Raw genomic sequence first — 22,159 nt, forward strand, 5'->3', positions numbered from 1 at the left:
TCAGTAGGTCGTCACAATTGCAAAGACCCAATCCGATGGAATGACATTGGACAAACAACATTTCCGTCGCACAACCATCACATGTGGGACGACTGAATTCTACAGTATCCGTCACACCCTTGGTATTGTTATCACAAACCATTGCAATTGCGACAATATTGTGAAACTGTTAGATGTTGTAATTGCGACAATGGCCTATCTTAAGTATGACAATGTGACGATGACCTCTCTGCCTTCTGCCAAATTGCAACAACTTTGTGCATCATAATTGTGACGGAGGAGCTTGTCGTTGCAATTTGCGATGCCAAAAGTCTAACGCCTCGTCCGACGGGGGCCAATTCTTAGTTTTGTCACTTGGGCAGTGGTTGGCTGTCGCAATTTGGGTCCAAATGTAGTAGTGGTAATATTTCAGCCTCTTGGTGATGTATATTCGATTGAGGATTATTTGTTGGAGCAATCTTTATATTTGGCTGATTATGAAGTCTATTCCCCAGTGGCAATCTTGATGGATTACAAAGATGAATTTCAAGTTTGGGATCCTAGTGACTCAGGACATGACAATATTTATATTAGAGTGGCACAATAAAAGTTTGACAATAATGTAGTGTTGCGAAGGATTGATGTCATTTCACTTGTCTCGCCTGCACATTTGATTTGGGACCTTGGAGCTGTTGGTGTTTCGTCTGATGACAGATTGCTTGAGGGCAAACAATCTTTGAGCATTGAGGATTTGTCTTGTCCCCAAATTTTAATGTAATAATTAAATTAAATTAATTAACTGGTTCCAGAATTTAAATAATGCAACAAAAGGACCTTTAATTAGTTACTTTAATTAATTAATATGGGCCCCAAGTAAATAATATTTGTATTTGTGGTTCTGAATGATTTAGTATATCTCAGACCCATTTTTATTTTAATTGTTTCTATAGGTGTTGCCGTTGGATATCTTTGTAAACCTTCGGGAGTTCCTCTGAAGGGTATTTAAGCACAACGTGTAGGTAGTAGTTATGCGATTTGGATTATTTCTTTGTATTGCGAATTCCTATTGGAGTTCAGGATTGTTCACCATTTCAGAAGTGAAAGATCTTCCCTACTTAGCTAATCCAGTTTTGGTGGGATTCAATCCTCGCCCTACTCCGTCTCCGTATTACTTGCTCTGATCTGACAATTCTACGCACCATCTTTGTTTGCAAATACATATATCTATATATCTATGATTGGACTTAAATATTTGTAATAGTATTAATTGGCATTTCTGGCAAAGATATTCACTCCCTTCTGACATCTCAAAGTGTAGCTCAACCCATCACCGTGATGACCCTCTGTGACTTTCATACCCATCTGCACAACTCTGAGACTTCACCATTTGGCTCCAATCCATTAATGTACGAACCATTGCCTCTATCATACAACCTACCCAAGGCATACATTATTACCTACATTGTATGACCTTCCCAAGCCGTACATCACTAACCCCATACCGTATAGATAGACCTGCTTCCCATCTTGATCATTGTATGACTCTCTATGTTCTACTGTATGGACATTCCAACATCTTACCGTACGACATTCTACACCTATTGTACAACTCCCCTACCACACCATACGACTACACCCTTAATCGTATGACCCTATCTTGTTCTCACTGTATGACCTACCTTGTTGCTACCGTACAACCTCCACCCTTCCCTCACCATATGGACACTAAAATTTATGAAATTTGAGTTTGACGGTGCATTTTTATGCAGAGAAAGACACCCTTGTCATTTTTGGAAAGGAACATTACAGTGAGGACCTAGGGAAGGAAGCACATTCTTCGCTTGTTGGCTATCTACAACCTTTGTCTTTTTTCTTTAGACACACTTCATGTGCTTATTGGATGAGACCTTAGATTTCTCCACGTCTCTGTTTGGACTAAAGAGGTTTAATGGGGAGCTCTTCTAAGAAGGATTAGAAGGGGGTTTGACCCTCTGGGGATTGATGTTCTTGATTTCAACCATTCAACTCTTGTTGCAAAGCTTTCTCCTTTTTCAAAGGTGGAAAATCATGAGGAACATGGGGAGCTGTCTTCAAACTGTTTGCCAGTGGCTACAGGAGGGAAATCGAAGGTAAGGGGGTCTCACTAGATGGAGGAGATTAACAAATATCAAAAGGGGGATGTTTCTTCCCTTTCCTGTGGGTGCTAATATAAAAGATAGGGTTCAGAAAGAAAGACTTGGCTAGTTAGACAACTGCTTTCTTGTAGAAGATGTTAGGGAAATGTTGAGAGTCTGTTATTGGCTTGCCACTTTTGCCATTCTAGCCATGCCAAAGCTTCTCTACAAATCTACAGTTTTGAAATTCTCTTCTCGCCCATGAACCAACTTCTCTCACCATCCCAACAATACACATAAGAGCCTTCATTATTGAAATTTTTTAATTGTTATGTTATTGATAAATTTTAAGTTTCTTTAACTTATTTAAACCAATAGAAAAACTAAAAATAATATTTTTAATAATTAAAAACAAATAATAATTATCAACTATTATATTTCGATTTAAGAAAAAACAATTCTTTGCTATCATTGGTTAATTGATGAAGTCAAATAAAAAAATTTGGATTAAAGGAATGCACAAATATTACTGCCATAGGTAGGAACTAATAATACGAGGAAAATTAATTAGCATAATAATTTATTATTATTATTATTCTAGTTAAAAATGACTGGAACTCTCTAAATTAATTTACTCTCCTATGGCTTCCTGTCGCCATCAGCGGCAAAGCTTGAAGGCTCAAAGCAGAAATCCTAGATCAACAGTCTGAATGGCTTAGTTGTCGATGGTAAGATATTTTTTCATCCCACCCTTCAATTTTTTAGATCTCTGTTCTCATGAAGCGTTCCTGAATGGCGATGGCGCCTCATGTCAGTTGAAGGAATGGCACACGATCCTTTTGGTTCGACTTCTTTATTCTTTCTCTTTTCCTGTCGTTTCACCTTCCTCTTTTACATATAAACAATCCTCAAGCCTCCTGTAGAAGTCATTTTTACTTTTTCCATCGCTGCCCCAACAAATTGTAGTAGAAGCAGATTTCAAGAGGGTCTTGTGCCATTCTTTCACTGACACGAGGCGCCAAGGATCGTAAAGATAAGGGTAGGGTTCGAAGTCCGCCAGAGACAAAAGTATATCGGCCTGAATGAAATAAATATGATGTAGTATGAATTTCTTAGTTTAGGTTTCCCTAAGTTTTTCTTTCTACCTTATGGTCATTTTGAAAATATAGCCGAAAATAATAGGCATCCTCTTCTTTGATTTTTTCAAGGAAGCATATTTTTTAGTATATACGATGGTCCATATTAATGTGGTTATCTGCATATGAAATTTGAGGTAATCTCTTCTTGAGGGTTTCTTAATACTTCATTTTGATGGACCGGTCAGGATAAACCCCGTTTTGGCTGGCGCCGGGTCTTTTGTTCTGTTTTTATCTGGTAAGTTAATGAGAGGAGGCTCCTATTTTCGGTCAAAACCATGCCCGATGATGAAGTGTAAGTTGAGGTAGTGCTAATGACACTTACGATTGTGTTCTCACAGCCTCGCTGGGTTGCAGCTAGTTGATTTTGAAGATGATTATTGCTGGCTTGAGTGAAAGGGGTCTGAAAGAGTTGGAAACTCAATAACATTCTGTCTGAGGCGTGTTTTCTGTATGATATTTTTCAGGAGATTCTATTTGTTCATTGCCTTAGTGTGTGCAACAAAGCAACGGATCTTCCAACGAATGCCAGCATTGATCAACTCTCTTTTTGGGGATAGGACCAGTGATTAAAAAGGATGGTAGATCCTTTTTCGTATCCTCTTGCATATTTCCTTACTATTTCCTTTAATAGTGATTGAACGAGATTAAAGGATTGCCCTGGTTGTAGTGGTGCACTTTCAATATCGATACATGAAATTGCCAGAAGAGTAGCCTGTGGAGTACTACCACCCTCCTTGATGACATCACATTTAATATCAAATTCCTCTGCAAAACCAAATTGCACCCTAGGTTCCAAGCAAGTCCTCTTAGCAGAATAGTACATGGCCAACGTCCAACAGCTCTGATTGAGCAAATTAGGCATGTCAACCAGCCCTATTGATGGACTGCCATGCTATTAACATATATTGCTAAATCTTTACAGAAGGCATTCTTTTCCTGAGAAAAAAATATTGGAATCTTCTGGTGCGGGCATGAGTTTTGATTGTAATGCTTATCTCATAGTTCTCTTTATACTCTTTTTTTGATGGAGATCCTCCATGAAATATTTGTAGCTACCTGATATGGGAGCATGGGCCTTTGGCTGAACCTCTTTGGCTAAGAGCCAAGGACTAAAGGTATCCATTCTGCCAAATTCGCCCGGGGCATGATCCCAGCCTCATCTTTTTTCAACGTCGGAGCCACACACTCAGCGAGACTTGATCCCTGGTGGGCTCTTTAAGAACCTTTCAACTTCACCAGTAGACCAAAGGCCCATTGACGTTCTCTTTATACTTGACAACATCCTCCTCCATATTTTCATAGACAATGCAATCCATTTGTATCACCCTTTAAAAAAATCACTCAACTATGGGCCCCAGGACTGTATCCTTCAATTTCTTGTAACCCCTATTTTGGCAATACCAAGTTGACCTAGAATCAGTTTGACAATCTTCAATGTTTTAGGATTAAAACTGCGGAAGTGTTGTTTAGAATCTGATCCAAAATGTCTCTTCTATACAAAAAACCTTGTACGCCTCCTCCACTCATCTGCATCTGTACCTTGGGTCATGGCCGAACCTCAAAATAATCTGCACAAAAATGAAGAGAACAAACTATCAAAACATTGTACAAGGAATTTTCAAAAACACATACTGCCAAATGGGAATGTTACATGTGGCTTACATTGCCCTTGACAAAACCTATGCAATTGCAATGTGAATGGAGCAATATTCATCCTTGATATTAATATATAGGACTGATCATAAACTTTTCCCTCACGGGTGGTAAACTTATTGCCTAAGCCTTGCAAATTTAATTAGATTCAAGCAACTCCAATTTATGGTGAAAGAAATTGAGGGGCGATTTTCTTGAGGGGGAGAGGAAAGGTCCATATTTAGGATGGGTGGGGGGCTGTCATACACATCCCACTTCATTGCTCTATCAAAGCTGATTATTGGAGCTTGTCTATGCTAATACCAGTGAGAATGTCTGCTGCCTTGTTACATACCCTGTAACAGTGGAAAAAGTGTGATGTATTGGTATCTTGGGGAATCAAGCAGTCAAAATCAACACTAAATATTTTGTTTAATGGTCCTAACTTTTGGCTTCTTAGCTTGTCGAGGAAGGACACAATCTTGATCTTCACCAATTTACAAATTTGATTTCAAATCACTTTCCCTCTCAGAATGGTGCACAAGATGCGAGGATTTTACCCACCACATGATTTTGTGAACAGCAATCCAAGTGCTCGGAATGCGAAGTTGATTTGAGAGGGGAATAATGAAAAGTACGTGCCATTTTTGTTTGCATGCCTTAATCCTGAATTTTAAGCACACATATGAAGGAAGAGTTGGAACTTAAATTCTTGCGTGCCATTTCTATATAGCGAGCCTTAAAATGACATCAAAGATGCATGCTTAAGTTTTCGTGTTTAAATCAACTTGGATCAATATAGCCAGAGCAGAGTAAGTTGAGTACCTGTGAATATTGCAAGAGCAAGACTTCTTTTGACGGCTGGGAAAGCTGTGTTTAAGGCAACCATAGGTCATCAGAAGCTCAGTTGATTCAGGTACCTAAAACAGTGAAATGCTGAAAACTCTGGATGTTGTCATCAAATTTATCAAGTAGAAATTAGAATTATCTCCGTATATAGTATCATGGCAAGAAGAAGTCAAGTTGATTCAAGCACTTAAAATTAAATGTATTAAATAGCTAATGTGAAGATAAGAAAAAAGGCTATTGATCAAGACAATATATAGATGATATTGCCTGTGATGCGAGCAATTCACTAGCAATTATGCAATAAATCTGTAGAGATGTTGATACAGTAGGATGCCAAAATCTTAGTACTTATTTTGAGATTACAGAATGGCCCATAACGAAAGAAGAATAAGACAGCAATTAATTCAATGGTTACCAGTGAAACTAGCATTGAAGCAACTATAAATTTTGGCTGCAATGAACAAACAAATGATCAACTATTTTTTTTTTTGAAGTTGCTAGCCAGAAGGCCATAATTGATAATTTCTGTAAGAAACTTGAAAAATGTAGAGTTGATTCCAGAAAAATAAGAGTCACTCAAAAGCTAAAATGATGGTTTTGATGAAGAACAAAATGCTGTGGCAGTAGTTGAATGGCAGCATATAAGAAGAATCATTAGGGACAAAAATCCGAAGGCCAAAGCTTCAGCTTCAAAAGCTTGAAGACTTGACATAGAAGAATTCTTCAAAGAACTCAAGGTAAAAGCAATTGTTGAAGAAAAGAACGATTTGTTTGAAGAAGAGAAAATAAGTTGAGCTTCTTGATCTTTTATATGTAGAAAGAGAAGGCAGTAAAGAAGAGGATAAAATTCTGATAGGATTTAAATTTGAAACTATCTTTTTAGAAGAACAAAGATCCAGCCGATAATTTTACAAATCTCAAGATACGACAAATAACGCGAGGTGCTATTCACCTGCATGATACTGGTGACAGCCAATTAACTGCATCCTAATTATGACCTGTGGACCCAATCTACACATCATAAGGTGTTGACAAATATTGGTCAAGTGGACCTATATATATATATATATAATTCTTTCTTGTTGTTTGTGTTTGTCTTTTATATCTCTTCTTCCTTTTCATTTCTATTTTTATCTATGTCTTATTTTTTTCTATGTCTGAGAAATAATAGGAACTTTGACGCATTGAATCTGTCATGCTACTTTTAACTCTATTATACTAAAAATGGTCCAGTGAGTCATGTGAGTCATGTAGAGGAGTGGGACGTCTTTTTGGACCAAAGAATTCCAAGTCAACGGACCTCATCCCATTACATCAAACAAATTAAAATAATCCTTTTAATTTTTTTTCCCCCTAACTTTCAAGATAATGACAATTGCTCTGATTGGATTTGATTTCTTATTGACTGAATTTATATGTATATGTTGTTGAAATCTGATTGAAAAGATCATTGCTGAGAGAGATTATTGAAAGAAAGAGATTGTTGAAGAAGACTATGTGTTTCAATCATTGTTTTGTCACTGATATCAAATCTGCTATCTGCTGGTAAGACAACTGCTTATAAGATTCAAGTACTATCACTTAGTTGATTGATGAGGAGGATTTGATCAACAAGATGTAACAAAAGCACAAGATGAGGAAAGGTTGAGCTATGATTATGTAATGAAGTACAAGGATCAGTTAAGACAGTGATGACATGATGTATTAATAATCTACTTAAGGTTACAAATGCTGGCTACATTTAGAAAGTTTAGAAGAACAAGTTACACAAAGTTTGTTTGCCAAGCTTGACCGAGTGGACAGTAGGTGCCGAGCAAAGTTAGTGCAAGCCGAGCAAAAAGTCAGTTGGAGTCGAGTAAAAACAAATTCTAGTGGATGCCGAGCAAGACAGTTGATGTCGAGTAAAGTTTCGTTGATGCCGAGCATCAATAAACTTTAGTTGATGCTGAGTGATTTTACAGTTGATGCCGAGCAATGCAGTGTGTGCCAAGCATTAGAAGATTGATAATGCCGAGCTGTTGCACTATGTTAAAGTTGAAGATTCGTTGAATTTAAGCCAACAAGTTTGTTTTCTTGAAACTTGTGAACCAAGAGGAAGATAAGGATGATGAGCTGGTGGCACATAAATTGATGTAAACCGTTTTGAGGCGAATTCAAGTGGATTCTAGCAGAAGTTTCTAGAAGATACAAGATATGGGATAGATACATTGTATCCTACCTAATCCATATGAACCCTAAATTGGACGATGGGAAATGAGCTAGAAAATATCCTAATTTCCTACTTATAGGAATGGCTGATCATGAAGCAAAAGAGGTCATGTGCGAGAACCCAAGGAAGAGAAGGAATTAAGGGTTTTGCTTCATCAAGTGACACAAGAGAAGAATCTGCAATGGCATGTTAAGCAAGAAAGCTTAAGGAGGTGAATGCTTGAAGGGTGAACAAGCTGTCAGAGCTGCAAAGTATGAAGGCCAAGTAGAATGGAGGACTGAACAGAGATCTGTAATTTGCAAGAGAAGTTGTAAGTTGTATCAGATCAAAGCTTTATTGTTACTCTCTAACAGTTGTATCAGTCTAGGGTAAATCCTTTGGATTAAGGTTGATCTAATAGTCATTTGTAAATCCTTTAACCGGGTGGCATTCCAAACGAATGGCCTAAAGTCCTCTAACAAGGCTCACTTCTAACAGGATGATTGAAATTCTTTAACCAGGTCACATTTAACAGTGTGTATTGTATACAACCTTTAACAGGGCATCACTTCAGAAGAGTGAAAAAGAGTAGCATGTTACTGGTGGTTTTTACCAAATTGGGTTTCCACGTAAATCATTGTGTCAAATGTGTTGATGAATCTGTTATGTTTCATGCTTTACATTTCTGCAAGTTGATTTGACAGTGACCTACAAGTTTTAGGGATTGCATAATCTTAATGGATGCATGCATGGGTATGAATGTTTTATGGGTTCACTAAACTGTGAAAAGTTTTATTTATACATCTAGACCTTGGATAACTGATTCACACCCCCCCCCCCCCCTCTTAGTTATTCTAAAGAATTCCAACATATATAAAATAAGTCGTAAATAAGTCACTCAAGCTAAAATGATGGTTTTGATGAAGGACAAAAGATTGCCGTTAGTTGAGGAGCAGCATATAAGACAAGCCATTAGGGATAAAATTCCAAAGGCTAAAGCTTCAACTTCAAAAGCTTCAAGACTTGACATAGAAGAATTCTTCAAAGAACTCAAGCTAAAAGCGGTTGTTGAAGAAAAGAAATATTTGTTTGAAGTAGGAATCTAGTTTGAGCTCCTTGAACTTTTATGTGTAGAAAGAGAAGGCGGTAAAGAAGAAGAAGAAATTCTCATAGAATCCACAATTGGAACTTCCTTTAGAAGCATGAGAAAGCTTAGGCCCATAATTTTACAAATCTCCAATTATGACAATTAGTTTGAAGCATTTGTCACCTGGATGATACTGGTGACAGCTAACTAAACACTCCTATATCGGACATGATTATGACCTTTGGACCCAATCTACACAATATATACATCAGTGGGGGTGCACAAATATTGGTCAAGTTGTCATGAGCCCTAATAATGAAAGATAATAGAATATAAACTAATCTGATTGGTAATATAATATAATAATTATTAAAGATGTATAAGTATAATCTAAAATCAATAATATATTATTATATCATCTTATTCGTGTACATATTACATTCATTAATTATTGACTATTTAATCTTGCAACTATGTTTCCATATATATGTTGACATTGATGTAACTTAAATAATGATAATTAATTAAATAATATAGCTGACCATTCTATAGCATAAGAATAATCATCCAATTAACCAAGTGTGTCATTCAATTAATTGGTCCACTCAGACTCATTTAGTCTAACCGATGGATTAGACAAAGAGTGAAGTGGCACCCACATATCAAGGGTCGCGCCAGATCGGAATGTATAAAAGTCACATAAATCTTAGAGCATAGGAATAAAGTCACATTCTCAGATTTTGGAAATGGCAGACAGGAAGAAAATAGGAGGAATGTGCATAAATACGAGACAGGACAAAGACCATGGGAAGGACTGTCAGAATCCGACGTGGCATCGAAGGAACGAAGGATAGAAAGGCACAGGTTTGACTCATGGTTTAAAGCCGTATAAAGAAAGAAGTTTAAACTTTATTCATGCACGAATGCTCCGACGTGGACTCCACTCACGAGGAGATTTAAAATATAAATGTTCATTCTACAAATTACCTTGCTATGTATAAACCCACGTAGATACCACGTTGATACTTAATATTGCAAATGAAGTTTTTCGAATACCAATCTACAGGCTTGAAGAGGAGCATTGGGGCGTGTGTAAGGTAAGACCCCTGGACCTTCCACACATTTTGAGAGTTCAGAACCCGCGAATAATGGTTGTCTAAGGTTCTATATTTAGATTTGGATATTTTTAGTGCTTTAGTCTGCTATTTTAAAGCAATCATGTAGACAATTCTGTTTTTTAAAGTTTTGATATTTGCATAGTTTAACTATTGAATGGCCAAATCCTCCACTGAAGTTCGCAATGCTTATTTTTTTGTCTTAATTGCATAGTACATGTGCATACATATATGGAGAATAGAATAATGTTAAACTGTAAATAATTGTTCATTTCTTGCAGATTCTGTGGTTGGAGCCTTGAACAGATATCTGAGTCTGCTGACAAGGTTGAAGTCATCTGTCATTGAGTTGGTAGACTTAAAATTGCAGCTACACTGTGACATGGAAACGACAAATTCTTTATCTAAAGATGAGGTCCTTGCTGAATTGATGGCTATGGGCTTTGAATTTCATGCTGCTTTGCAAGCAGTGGAAACTGTGGGGCAGTCTGTAAGAGATGCAGTAGAATTCATTTTGGCAGTGGATCCTGTTATTTCTCACCAAGGTGGAACTAGTAGCAATAATCAAAACAAGTTTATTAACACCTATTCTAGAGAAGATTCTGGAGTTGGACACAATATCGAACCAGTTATTGGCCTTGATGTGAAGAGGCAACCTCTGATTACAGAAAAGTTTAATCCATCTAGGAAACATGATAAGTTTGGGTCCTCTGGCATATGTAACACCACAACAATTGTTGATAAAAGTGGCGCATTTGAACCTTGTGGCAATACATCATGTACTCTCCCTTTAGAAGAGACAGAATTGAACTGGGAAAAGGAAGCAGAGGTTACTGTACAAAGGTATTTCGGCTATACAGCATTGAAGTGCTTTCAGAAAGAAGCTTTGAAAGCATGGGCAGCTCATCAAGATTGCCTTGTTCTTGCTGCTACTGGCTCAGGTTATGTTAAGATTGTTCTCAGATTTATTCCCTAGTAATGAAGGCAATATATTTCGCATAGACTAACCTCAGCATCTCTTTGCATAACTGCATTAGAGAATTGGACTAACATTTTGGCTGTAACATCATGTGTTTATTTGGTCATGCAGGTAAGTCCCTTTGTTTCCAGCTGCCTGCGCTAATGACAGGCAAAGTGGTAGTGGTGGTATCTCCTTTAATTAGCCTTATGCATGATCAGTGCATGAAGCTGGCAAGACATGGGGTTTCTGCTTGCTTTCTTGGCTCAGGACAAGTTGATAAGAGTGTGGAGGATAGAGCAATGACAGGCATGTATAGCATTGTTTATGTCTGTCCAGAGACACTGCCACGGTAAGCTTGTTATGCAATAATCATTTTAAAACTAAAAAGATCATAGTCCTTTTCATAGGTAGACAATCATATACTCAAGCTAGTTGCCTTTCTACAGAATAATTGATTCACTACAGAGACTTGTAGAGAATCGTGGTATTGCTCTCTTTGCTATTGATGAAGTTCATTGTGTGTCCAAGTGGGGCCATGATTTTCGGCCTGCTTACAGGTATGACTTGATCATCAAAATAATGTGGCTGTCGGCATTCTGTATTCTGGCATATGGAAAATGAAAGAATGACAGTTTAAGATTACTGAGAATATTATTCCAACACCAATTTAGATCCCATACTTTTGTCAACATTGCTAGATTGCTAATATATCTTGAAATTTGTAGCAATTGATGTGTTACTTTAGAGAATCAGTCACTTATATTTCAACCATTTTTGCTTTTTAGGCGACTATCAATATTGAGAGAAAAATTCAAGGCTACCAACTTCAAGTCTCTTAAGCATGATATACCAATTATGGCCCTTACTGCTACTGCTACTCATCGTGTTCGGGAGGATATTTTATGTTCTCTGGGCATTAAAGAAACTGCTAAAATTGTTCTCACTTCCTTCTTCAGGCCAAATTTGAGATTTTCAGTAAGTAACAATTTCAAATTCTTTTATATAAAGTTTAAACCAATATCTGAAGTGCATTAAATTTGATGCAAGTTTGAATATTGATCTACATGGGATCATGGCAGGTTATTTGTGGGTAATCATGTTTGCTGTGAAACGATTGAGATTAGAAACAAAGAAACCATTTTCTGAATAGAAGCACTGGGAGTATGATAGTAGTTGCCATTTTACATTGAGCTGGAGTGCTTCTGTTATTTGATACTGAATACATATAGATGGATTATAATTTATACGTATGGTATATATGAAATGCTTACTCAAGACATGTAGATGCATGATAAGTATATTTGAAAATTTGCTTATGGCTAGCACATTAAGGTAGAATGGCAATGTTTTTTTCAACATGGTAGTGATTTGTATTCACATGTACATCAGAGAAGTAAAATTTGGTTGGTTCTTATTATCTTAGCTCAGGGGAAAATTACACCCTCTTCCAAGACTACCTACTATAACGGATTTCCATACTAGTACTGATTATTCTCTGCTAAATGATCCATTGCTTGCTGGATATTCAACCAGCAGTAATCAACTGCATCAACTGTCTTCCAAAAATTACCAATAAAATACATTTGAGGTATGCCATGGATGATGGTAGCAGACCCACATACAATTTTTTTTTTCCATCAGAGGTCATTAATCTGGTACAATTAATTCTTGTACTTGTTTACCGCCTAAAGCAGATGCTAATAATAACTTACATTAGCAACTTCATAGAGATCTGTCAATTCATTCATTCACGAGGGATTGCAGTTTAGCTCAAGAATTAACCATATGTGGTCCCCAAACATACTTCCAGCAGAAGTATATAAAGGATAGCAGAAGGTTGTTGAGAACTACCAGCCACTGGGAACTAACTTTGTTGATCACAATAAAACTTATAAGATTATTTAAGTACTACATAAGCCCTCCCTAACATAATGCCATTTTCCTAGCCAGTGGCAACAAAAATGGGAGGCAAACAGTAAAGTTAAATTTTATGAATCTATTGAGGAAGTGGGTGAGAGGATGTCCCTGTAATTGGATAGACTGATGACTAAGGAGTGGATGTCTGAGATACATTATGTTGCAGCCGGTAAGCCTCCTTTGTACAGAGATTGAGGTGATGAGCCACTAATACTTCCTATTCCCAAACAGTCTTCACCATCTGTACAGCCGCAACCAGATATTGCTTTGTTTGCTCAATCTCCTTATCTTTATCTGCTAGCTGGCAATCTATCTCAGCTATATCTTTGGTTGCTGCTTTAGCCTGTTACAATTTTTGTAAGAGGTGCTTGGTGAGTCAATTACTCCTGAAATTTCTAGGGGAGCTCGCCAGGTTCAACACATGCTTACTGTTACCTCCATATTTAATTGGTCCATCATCATGTGACTTTTCTCTATCGTTAAGACTGGTGGTAGCCGGCCTGGTTGTGTGAAGAGCTTATTGTTGAGCAAATATTGAAGCAGTAAATGATCATAGGTGTATGCTGTTCTCCTGGTCTGCGTAGTAATAAAATATCTTATGCAATAGAAATATAACCTCCTAGTGGCAGGCTAACCAAGTAAGTGGATCAATAAGGTATTTTGAAATGAACAATGCAATTCTTGATTGAAATCTGGGTTCGCAATAGGACATGTGACATCACCAATTAGTTTTAATATTTCTCATGCATATTGCCACTTGCAATTGTGGCAAGATAATGGCAATCAAGGAATGATATTGATTCTTTACAATTGTTTCACTTATCCCCATGTCAACCACATAATGCTTAAAACAATACAAAGTAGGATAGAAGTGTAGAAATGGCGGTTAGGTAATAACACACAAATATGTGTTATGAATATTAAACTTGGCTCACTTTAGAAATAAAATTTAGTACAAAATGTTGAGCAATGCCATTGAATATTGGAAAATATTGAAATGTTGGATTGCAGTGGAAAGGCAAAGCTTTTTTTAATCCTTGAATTGGAATCGCCGTGCTAGAATATGAGGATTATCGTCCTTGAACTCTATTAGAGATTTTAAGTGTTTTTGTCTTTGGATCCCCTTCAACCTTAAGTTTTATTCCTTGGATTGAATCACACCAGATTACTTTGGAAAGAGGGTTTGATAAATCATAATATGACATTGGGTGATCTTTTGCTTGCTTTTCAAATGCTTTTATATTTTTAAGAACTAAATTGTTAGCCAAAATTTTCTAAAATTAGCCATTTGGCGAATATTAGGCACTAAAAAATACCATGGAGTATCTATTTCCCTATTTGTATTACCCTTGAAACATTCTGACAGTATCATTCCCCTTGAAACATTTTGACAATTTCATTCCTTTAACTCTATTTTCCTTAGTCCAGTGGAAGCAAAGAAATGGTCTTTTGGGTTCCCCTTTACAAATTTTGGGCTAGCCTACCACCCTCTGCCCTTGCATCTTGGTGTGGATGCGTTTGGGTCTAGATGTGGTTGGGGATGCATCTGAATTCTCTATGGATGTACCCAAATGCACATTAAGTACGCCTGGTTACATCCACAAGCTACAGATAAGCATCCAAACAACATGTAGGTGCATCTAGACAACATGCGACAGATCTTGGTGTATCCAAATGGCATTTAGGTGCATCCGACCATTTTAGGGACTTTTTGACTTAAAACACATTTCAAAGTGTTTTTAATATTTTTTTGTACAAAACCCTAAAACAACCCTTTATGAGCCCATTCTTTGTAAAACCATATTATTTTGTATCTATTTTTCTCTCTTCTTATTCATCTCCATTTGGCATTTCGAAGGGTAGCTGATTATTTTCAAAGAGGAATGTTCATGGCATGCAGATAACTTCCACAAAGGAGATCAAAGTGGTTGATTGACCATATTCGTGAGTCTTTTCTTGATTTGTTTTTTAGATTTTGATGAATCATTTTTTTAAGTTTTCCTTTTTAAAAAAAAAAAATAAAGAAACAAGTTTAGCTCCGTGCTGTAATGTTTTTGCATAATTATTGTGCACTTGTATGCTTGTTTTTTTTGAGTTTTCTTTTTCTTATTTAAGTTTATACAGTTTCTTATAATTGCAAGAAATCACATTACAAGAATGAATAGTAGTCAAAGTTCAGTGGGCAGGGAAGGAAATGATAAGTTCAAAACTAATATAGGATCTCCTTATGGAGATACACCATAAGGTTTTTACAAGTTATAGGAGATGGGGGATATCTTTGGAGGTATAATTATTGTAATTTACCAAAACATAGTTCATTTTCTCAAGTGAAAGTGAAATTTCACTTTATGGGCCCTTCTGATAAAGAGATTGAAATGTGTAAAGTTCCAAAGAAGAAAGGGTCATCTCTTGCACATATAGCAGGATTTGAAAAAGAACAAGTAGCGGTTGCTAGAATGATTCTAAGAGCAAAACGAAGTCCTTCTATGAGTGGAGCTGGAAAGGAAAAAATGATGAATTTAGTAATTCACCCATTGATACAGTAGGAACCTTTGAACATCCTTCTTACCTATACCGAAAGATGAAGATGAAGTACAAATTCCCACCAATAAAAGATGTCTATTAGACAAGGCATTCATAATGGAGGCACAAGATATAGCTGAGCAAAATATTGCACATTGCCTCTATGCCAATGACCTTCTTTTCAACTTGGTGAGATCTCCATATTGGTGGGATATGGTGTTGTCTATCAATAGCACACCTCTTGGTTTCCCAAGTCTTCGGTTTGAAAAGGTGTGTACAACCTTATTTCAAAGAGAGAGGAATGCTATAGAGACCTCCCTTAACCAATTACAAATTCTTGGATTGAATTAGGTGTTTCTATTGTTTTTGATGGTTGGAAATATTATCAAATACCATCCATTGATTAATGTTATTGTAGTGTTCGTGAAAGGGGCAATGTTTTTGAGGTTAGTGATTCTGAAGGGGAAGTGAAAGACACATATTTCATTCCTAGAATTTTCATTGAGTCCATAGAGATAGTGGTTAATGAGAATGTGGTCTAGGTAATTACAAACAATGTAGAAAATTGTAGGGGTGCAGGTGCTTTGATTGAGGCAAGATGTGAGCACATTTTTTGGATGCCATGCACCATATGGTCCCTTAATTGGTGATGCAATAAATTGGCACTCAAATACAATGGGTGGAACAAATACACAAAAAAGGTGAAGAGGTCAAGATATTTATGAAAAACCTCCAAATTTCACAAGCAATATTTAGATCTTTCTTAAGATTGGAATTGTTTAAGGTAAATTTAGTTATATTTATGTCATGTTCAATATTAATTTGTATATAAATTTGCCTAATATATATTTTTTTGTGTTATTTACACACTGATATTGTTATTAAGTTAGGTTGATGAGATCGGATTTGTTCTCATACAATTGTTATGTTGACTTTTGAAGGTGTTAGAGGCATTGAGTTGGTTGTTTGTAACCAATGGGATGAATGGAAGGCTTCAAATACGGATGAACATTGTTTGGGGGATGCCTGTGATGACATGGACATAATGCTAGAGAAAAATTGAAAATTCAAAAACATGAGGGTGACCTCGTAGAATGCAAAACCTTTTCTAGAAAGGTGGAGTCAATCATTCATCATCATTGGGAAAAGATAGCTATGCCATTGCACCTCCTTGCATATGCCCTTTCTTCGAGGTACTATAGCAAGAAAGTACTTTCTATGCCAAGGAGATTACTAGAGAACATTTACTAGATTCTTTGGAGATGAAGAAGTGGAGAAAGAAGTTAGAACATAATTGCACACATTTTCCTTAGGGAGAAGTCATAACCTGATAGATATTAATGGCCAAGATGACATGTATGCTATCACATGGTGGTACTGTTGTTCAATTTTCACACATGTTCAAATGGAGGAAAACATACATGCTTATTGCTTTCAAGTAATTCTCAGAAATACATTAAAGGAAAAGTTTTTTTATCCATACTGAAATAATATAAAATGTTTGTATGATGGAACAAATCATGATAGAAATAAATGCTGAAAGTAATTTTCTCCCACACATCTAATTGTGAGAGTAGTCCCTACATGCTGATATACACCTATACTATACTGAAATCAGTAACGTGAAAGAAGAGTAAAAGGAGAAAAAGGTCATGGGCACTAGTCATTCCCTGTAATGACTGGTGAAGTGGCGTCCATCTGCATCCATCTTCTCGCTGTTCTGGATCTTACCCTTTCCGTGCTTCCAATCCCTGCATCCATAAGAGAGAAATGGGTTAGATCCAATGGATCTAAGCAATGCTGATAACCCACTTTATCTCGCACTCACCAGCCTACACGCTATTCATCTCAGTAAAATACAGGCATACATCAGCAAATAGAGAGATCAATCACGAAAAATAAAAGTATTAAAGGGACAATTCATTTTGCTTTGAAACCTTTTACTTTTTAAAAGTGGTGAAAATAGGATAAGCGTAGCATGTGGGATTGGTATTTATGCATATGAATAATAACAAAAGAAAAGTATTAAAGGGACAAACTATATTAGTTTTGAAACCTTTTGCTTTAACAGGTGAAACAGCAACAAAAGCACGTCGAGGATTGCTTGTACACTCAAGATATAACAGCAAGAGAAGTAGAGACTTTAATTCTTGCACGGGAAGCATAAGCTCAGACTACAGAGCAAAGTAAGCAATCTAGGCATCACTTCCAAATAAAGACAACAGGTGTGTTATTATCTCAATAAGTAACCAGCAAAAGTGAGAGTGAAAAAATGAACACAAGGGAGAAAGGAAGCCGTTTGATATCATATCACCAAAGAAGTATTTTACTTTCAGAAGGAAATCACAGGTCTGAAATAAAAAGGGGTGCTCAGATTTTATAACAGCAGCAAGCAAACTACCAGCAGATCTGATACATCTTCTAAGAGGGAAACAAGCAATGTTACTTTCAGCAAAGCATGGTAAAAACATAACAGAAATGGATCTGCAGATTTTATGTGCAGCAGATATGATCAAGATATAACGCTAAAGCATTTTCCAGTAAAGACAAAACATGGAGAAAATGGTAAGTGAGTTCTTTACAAACAGAAATCCTCATATGGCATAGATGAATTTCAAATGTTCAAAAAGGCAAAAGAAGAAATCAGTATTGAAGAAATACATGTATTATGGCATTAATTTATCTCAAGAGAAGGTACTTGCTGTAGTACGCCAAGAAAATCACAGCTCTGAAATTAAATGGTGCCCAGATTTTACAAATAGCTTCTAAAGGAAAGCAAATAACTAGCTGGAGTCATTTTTATTTTTTATATACCCATAAAGCAAGGATTACGTTTTTTTTCTTGATTTCAAAAAAGAAAAAGAAAAAGAAAAAATTGAATCTCATGACGTCCAAAACCCAGCAGTAAAATCTGGACCAGCATTAGTGATGCCCAAAATCATAGGAAAGCATAGTATCAAACTCCAATAACATCAGTAGAAACTCAGAATCCATATGCAACTTTCAGCAATATATGCAAGAACTAGTAACATAGATGATTTTATGGCAACTTTTAACAAAGCAACCATTATCTAAAGGAGTTTTTACAAATATTTTTATGAAAATTTCATATACAGCAAAAAGAATCCATGAGAAGGTGGCATCTAGAGAAACCTTTCATTTTGCATACCAGGGTATGAGAATACACCAAGGCGTCTTCCAAAACAACAGGATACACTGAAAATGGCATCTTATAGCAAGTAAACGTAGGGTCTGTGGAAGCTTCACGGCGGCCAAAGAGAACAAGAACATCAGAAATGGTATTCAAAAGACCAGCTGGGAAAAGAAATATAAGAAGAATGGAGTCGGCTTTTGAGGAAATAAAAGGAAAAGCACCATATTTCATACCAGCCCGTGAGTCTCCAGGCATCTTAACAGTAAAGGCAAGTCCAATGGTGTAAACCTAGCAAGCAATGAGAAACCCACAACCAAAAAATGCAGATTCAGCTTTGAATGACAGCAGACACCAGTCGGCTCACTTTAAAAGCCATGCGTTTTTCATGCCATAAATCTCAGAAAAATTCCATGGTGTCCAAGCAACAACAAACCCTCAGTCGGTAGCCAAAAGAGCCATGCATTTTCATGCCAGCACAAGTATACGCCACAACAAAGACTAGTAAAAGGCGTCTAACAACAGCCGGATACACACCCAACAATGGCGTCAACAGCAAAAGAAGCAGAGCTAAGACTTTCATGGCGGCTAGGGTTTCTAAGTAACCCTGTTGTCTTCCATCAAACTCTCCTTATGTGAAAAAATAACAAAATAAGACTCACGTGTAATGACCCTCTCTATAAAGGCCACAGAAACCCTCAAACTGTCCTTAGGAATTTTTGTCAAACACTTGGCGTGTAATAGTAACAATATTCAGAATATGGTAATTTCAGATTTGACACTTTCAGAATATAATCACAGAATTACAATATATATAAAGCCATTGAACTATATTTCAATTACAATGCCATAAATTCTGAAATTATTTTATTACCAATTCTGGTCTGATTATTACAATGACTGTATGACAGCAAATTTACCCAAAAAATTGACATATATTTCAGAATGCAAGAACCTGGTTTGAAGAACTATGGAAGAACACCACGTTTTGCTGCAGATCGTTGATGAAGACCTCCAACCGCACCCCAAAACTATCCTTAATTTGCTGCTGCTGCCCAAACTAGCAGGGCCGTACCAGGCCGTACCTGTACGGCTGCTGAAATAAAATAATATTAGGGTTTTGGGACCCTCAAATGTAAGGAAAATGGGCGCCTAGGGTTAGGTAGTAACCCTGTAAAACCATAAAAAATAACTCCAAGGGGTTGAGGAGATATGAGCAATTATGTGGTTCCGAACCCTGCTTTGCCAATTCTGAAAATGCACTTATTCTGTCATCAAACTCTTGTCAAATGCTTCTCCAATGATAGGGCAAATCTGAAATCCTTATTTCAACCAAAAACAAACCCTAACAACGAATTCTCAATGAGCTCCAATGAGATGGCTGAATACCAACTCCAATTATGCAACAATTCAGGTGATATTTCACACCTTCAAAGTCGCCAATCCAAGGGAGTGATTCGTTCCCAAAGATCGAATAATTTGCAGATCCAAAGTCCACAAATGTCTTCACAATGAAGAAGTAGAAGAGTTCTCCAATCCAAGCATGTCCAAATGAGAGGCCCAGCCCTCTATTTATTCACTTTTCTAAGAAGTTGCTAGAACTTCTAGAAACATCCTTTATAATTTCTCATTATAATGCACTTTTTTATAATAAAGTAATTTTATAAAATAAAAAGTGCAACTCAAATTAAAATTATAACATGTGGGCCCCAATATCACATAATGATAAAATATAACCTCTTAACACTTCTTCAAGAGCAAGATATGACTATCTGATCCGCAGAATTGACTCTCTTTCCACACCATTTGCCTACGAGAGTCTGTAATAGGCAAATCCATGATCAATGCCATGTCGAACTAAAGAGGGGACATTACATCACGACTGCCTTTATCAAAACCTCAATTACATTGAATGATATATCGGGTCCGTTGCATGGTAAGGAGGTTTGATATTTTAATTTATTAAAATAGTGCATGGACTCGTCATAACACATAATGCCTATGTGTTATTTTATTTGCATTGCATTCACATGAACATTTGTAAATATTATTATTCTTTAGTTGATAATTTATAATCAACTAAAAGATAATAGTAATTTTTGAATGTAATTTAATAATAATGCCAAATAAAAAGGGAAAATTCATTCTTGATTTATTTCTATTATTTTTAATTGCATAATATTGAAATTGTAATTATTATTTGATAATTGATATTCTATAAATCAATTATTTAATATTAACATTCATGCAATTAAGAAAAATAGTAAGTCAAGAATCAAAATGAGTTAAAGGAGGAGTTGATATTTTTTGATGCCAAAATTGAAGGGGCAGTCTTAGTTGATATTTTTAGAGGCCTAGTTCGGACTGAAGAGTTTAGAGTGCAAAATGGAGTGATTTGTGTCAGTTTGGGGCTCTCTTTTAGACTTTTCTTATGCATGGATGGTAGAACCTTAGTTTGAGATATTTGGAGCATGTTTTTGGAGTTTTTAGAGGTTCTTGATAATGAGTTAACTCATTATTTCGACCCAGATTTCCTGTTTTGAGGTAGTTGATATTGTTGTTATATACTCCTCTTATTTTGGAGGAAGGGGTTTAGATTTTGAGAGAAGGACGCTTATGTGATTTTGTCCTTAGTGCCTTTTTCTTTATTATTTTGAGCTATTATGCAGATGTATTATTTTTTTGGGCCTTTGATTGAAATAAAGTTTTCATTGGAACCAGTTTTGGAGTGACAGATTTCGTTGTATGCTTCAAGGTGATTGATGTTATTCAAATTGTGTTTTACTGATAGACCTTTCTGAATTATGTCTTATCTTGCATCTACCTTATCTAATAGCTGTTTCATAGGTTTTGAGTTGTGTTTCCATTATTGATATATTCGATTGTGATTAGTTTCCTTTTGTATATTTTCAAGTTCATAAACCTTCTCTTAAATTATTGATATGAATTAGCGGATCTTCAAGCAAGGGTTTTTTGTGATTATCTGTCAAAAAGTTTCATTGTGTCTCAGGTATAACAATACTTTGTGTTATCGATCTTGGTGTATCACCTTATTTTAATCTTTTAAGCTTTTCGTGTTTAAGGTTGTCTTTTTACCCTTTTCCATATAAGTTTTTCACATCTCCATTAGTGCAAATAAGGTATCAGATATATCATATAAGAACCGGCCTAGAATCCGGAGGTTCAACTAGGTCATAGGTTACCCACAACTTCTGGTTGATCCAATGTTTTTCCAAAATTGCTACGAGTTTTAGGACTTGAAGCAAATCAGGGTGCAGATTTTGGAGATAACAGTTTTTGGCATGCCCGGTGAGACACTTGCCTTATTTTTTAAGGAAGTTGCTGCTGTTTTTGATGTGCGAACAGCAGGGTTAATTTTTATCTGCATATCTAGCGACTTTGTGGGAAAGAAAAGAACAGATCAGTGCTATTAATGAGAAAAGTACAAACCAGAAGTTTGAGTACATTTGAATACTTGCAGCTTGAAACACCTAAAAGGCGTGG

General features: G+C 36.3%; 1 protein-coding gene across 5 annotated transcripts in view; it reads left to right on the forward strand.

Annotated features, from left to right (window-relative positions):
- The first annotated feature begins 2,631 nt into the window (after positions 1–2,631).
- RECQSIM (RECQ helicase SIM) overlaps positions 2,632–22,159 on the forward strand; it is a 380,547-nt gene continuing 361,019 nt past the window's right edge. The window contains exons 1-5 of one of the 5 annotated variants that reach the window (XM_089801696.1): positions 2,632–2,821; positions 10,385–11,044; positions 11,194–11,413; positions 11,511–11,621; positions 11,850–12,039. In XM_089801696.1, coding sequence (XP_089657822.1) covers positions 10,486–11,044; positions 11,194–11,413; positions 11,511–11,621; positions 11,850–12,039 — 1,080 coding nt within the window. In that variant the 5' untranslated portion in view covers positions 2,632–2,821; positions 10,385–10,485. Of the gene's footprint in view, positions 2,822–2,999; positions 3,133–3,366; positions 3,468–9,951; positions 10,086–10,384; positions 11,045–11,193; positions 11,414–11,510; positions 11,622–11,849; positions 12,040–22,159 lie in introns of those variants that run through there. The other 4 variants (XM_089801697.1, XM_089801698.1, XM_089801699.1 and 1 more) reach the window with 4 other exon arrangements.

The sequence above is a fragment of the Cupressus sempervirens genome, chromosome 9 (genome assembly GCF_028749045.1).
Source record: "Cupressus sempervirens isolate cs-2001-9-10 chromosome 9, ASM2874904v1, whole genome shotgun sequence".
Lineage (NCBI taxonomy): Eukaryota > Viridiplantae > Streptophyta > Pinopsida > Cupressales > Cupressaceae > Cupressus > Cupressus sempervirens.